This window comes from Ambystoma mexicanum, chromosome 7q (genome assembly GCF_040938575.1).
Source record: "Ambystoma mexicanum isolate Mex_15411 chromosome 7q, UKY_AmexF1_1, whole genome shotgun sequence".
Classification (NCBI taxonomy): Eukaryota; Metazoa; Chordata; class Amphibia; order Caudata; family Ambystomatidae; genus Ambystoma; species Ambystoma mexicanum.
The window spans coordinates 841,349,960-841,351,656 of record NC_090941.1 but is presented as its reverse complement, the minus strand read 5'-3'; the positions used below and the strand labels follow the sequence as shown (position 1 = coordinate 841,351,656).

At 38.1% G+C, this 1,697-nt stretch overlaps 1 protein-coding gene across 1 annotated transcript; it reads right to left on the bottom strand.

The window, feature by feature from the left end:
* Positions 1 to 259: 259 nt before the first annotated feature.
* On the bottom strand, positions 260 to 1,424 carry LOC138528745 (protein mono-ADP-ribosyltransferase PARP14-like). Its single transcript, XM_069640616.1, has one exon. It carries the CDS (start codon positions 1,384 to 1,386, stop codon positions 496 to 498), a length of 891 nt encoding a protein of 296 aa, XP_069496717.1. The 5' UTR covers positions 1,387 to 1,424; the 3' UTR covers positions 260 to 495.
* Positions 1,425 to 1,697: the final 273 nt, after the last annotated feature.

Below are 1,697 nucleotides of genomic sequence, written 5' to 3'. Positions count from 1 at the left end.
AAAGAAGAAAAAAGCTAAACAATTGTGATTAAAATGGAAAAGGGACTAGGCCCCTTTTCGGATGATGGCGGCAATTAAAAAAGAAAAAAAATGACTGCTGCCATTTAAAAAAGGGATCGAGTCCCTTTTCTATTTCATGCTGCGGGTGCGGGCAGCGATTACAGACCCACGCCTGGGAAAGACAGATTCTGATTGGATAATCTGTCTTTCCTGGGTGCAAATGTATTTTAACTCATCTCAGATTGTTGTTGTTTTTTTTTTTTTTTTTTTTTTATATATTGTATGTGCTGTATTTACACAAGGAAACAATTCTATAGAAACAATATGTTTACCCATTGGAAATTTGGGTGAATTTTTGATGAAATTATAAAATTCAGGTTCCAATAAATTAACATGGAAATGCTCAAGAGCAGTGGGTAGTGCAGCTCCTTCTTACACATTTTGGAGGCACAACGATTTTTGACAATAAACAGCGGGTAAAAATGTGCAAAATACTTATTTGAAACTAATCAAATATTCTGGGTAGGCTTGAACATCATTAAATATCACAAACATTGCAGGATGTGTAACATTGTCTGTCACGCTGTCATAAAGATCGGTAGGGTCCTGAACAGTTTTTGCTGGTGGAGTAACAATCCCTTGACTTCCTGTGGAAAACATTCCAGTGAGCACTCTGGTTAGATACATGTACTTCATTCCAGTGGCATCAGGTTTAGAGTAGGTGTTACTAGCAGAGTAATTTGCATTGACAGCAAAATAGGTGCCATTTCCATAACATGCAGCGTTCATTCCTGCAAAACTTCGGTTGAATCCATTCTTATTAATTGTGTTCAGGTACTTTTCTGCTGTCCCATGATAAAGTTGCTTCTCGTTATTTTGATTGCTATTCTTTTGATCAATGCTCATTTTCTTGACCATGTAATTCTTCCACAGGAAAATATTTTGCACTCTCTCGATCTTCTGTATTCCTAAAAAACATGTCTTTGAAAACAAAGCCTGTACGTCCTGGTATTCTTTTGTTTTGGGCGATAAAATCACCAGCTCCACCTTGTCCGTAAGTAACTTGTCCCAATGTGGAGGGATCTCATTCTCTTCACTCTTTGACATTCGATGAATTCTCACTATTTTATTTTTATCATATTTTGCAGATTTAGATGATAAATCAACTTTGAAACGCCTGTGACCACTCTGGATCTCAACTTTGTTTTGATTTTTAACAGATGCCTCCTCGAGACGCGCATTTGCCAGTTTATCAAAGGGAAAAGATTTTGGCCCCTCTTCGTAATACCACTGCACAACATTGCTGATAAGTTCTGCATGCCTTTTCTCTTCCAATTCCTTGGTGATCTTTTTTATCAGCTCCTGAATTTTAGTGCAGGCAGTCATGACATCTCTGGTGAGAGCGCCCACTTCAACTGAGGAATCCTCCTCATCTCAGATTGTTGAACTAATCAGGACTTACTCTTCCAGTTAAGACTCAGATATGAATTGGTCTGTAGTCCTGCTGATTTTATTGACCTAACTAAATCGAGCAATAATAATCCAAAAATCACATGCAATGCCGCCCACAGACAGGTACACAACAAAAAGCCTTGTGGCACTCTGATAACACGTAGCAGCATGAACAATAATTGGTCCTAGCTACCCATGGCATTGCAATTATCTAACAAATGAATTCTTAATCACACAACACTGCA

What these genes read in the sequence shown, in the direction of transcription:
- LOC138528745 (XM_069640616.1), bottom strand. Translation starts at nt 1,386, where the DNA reads ATGACTGCCTGCACTAAAATTCAGGAGCTGATAAAAAAGATCACCAAG.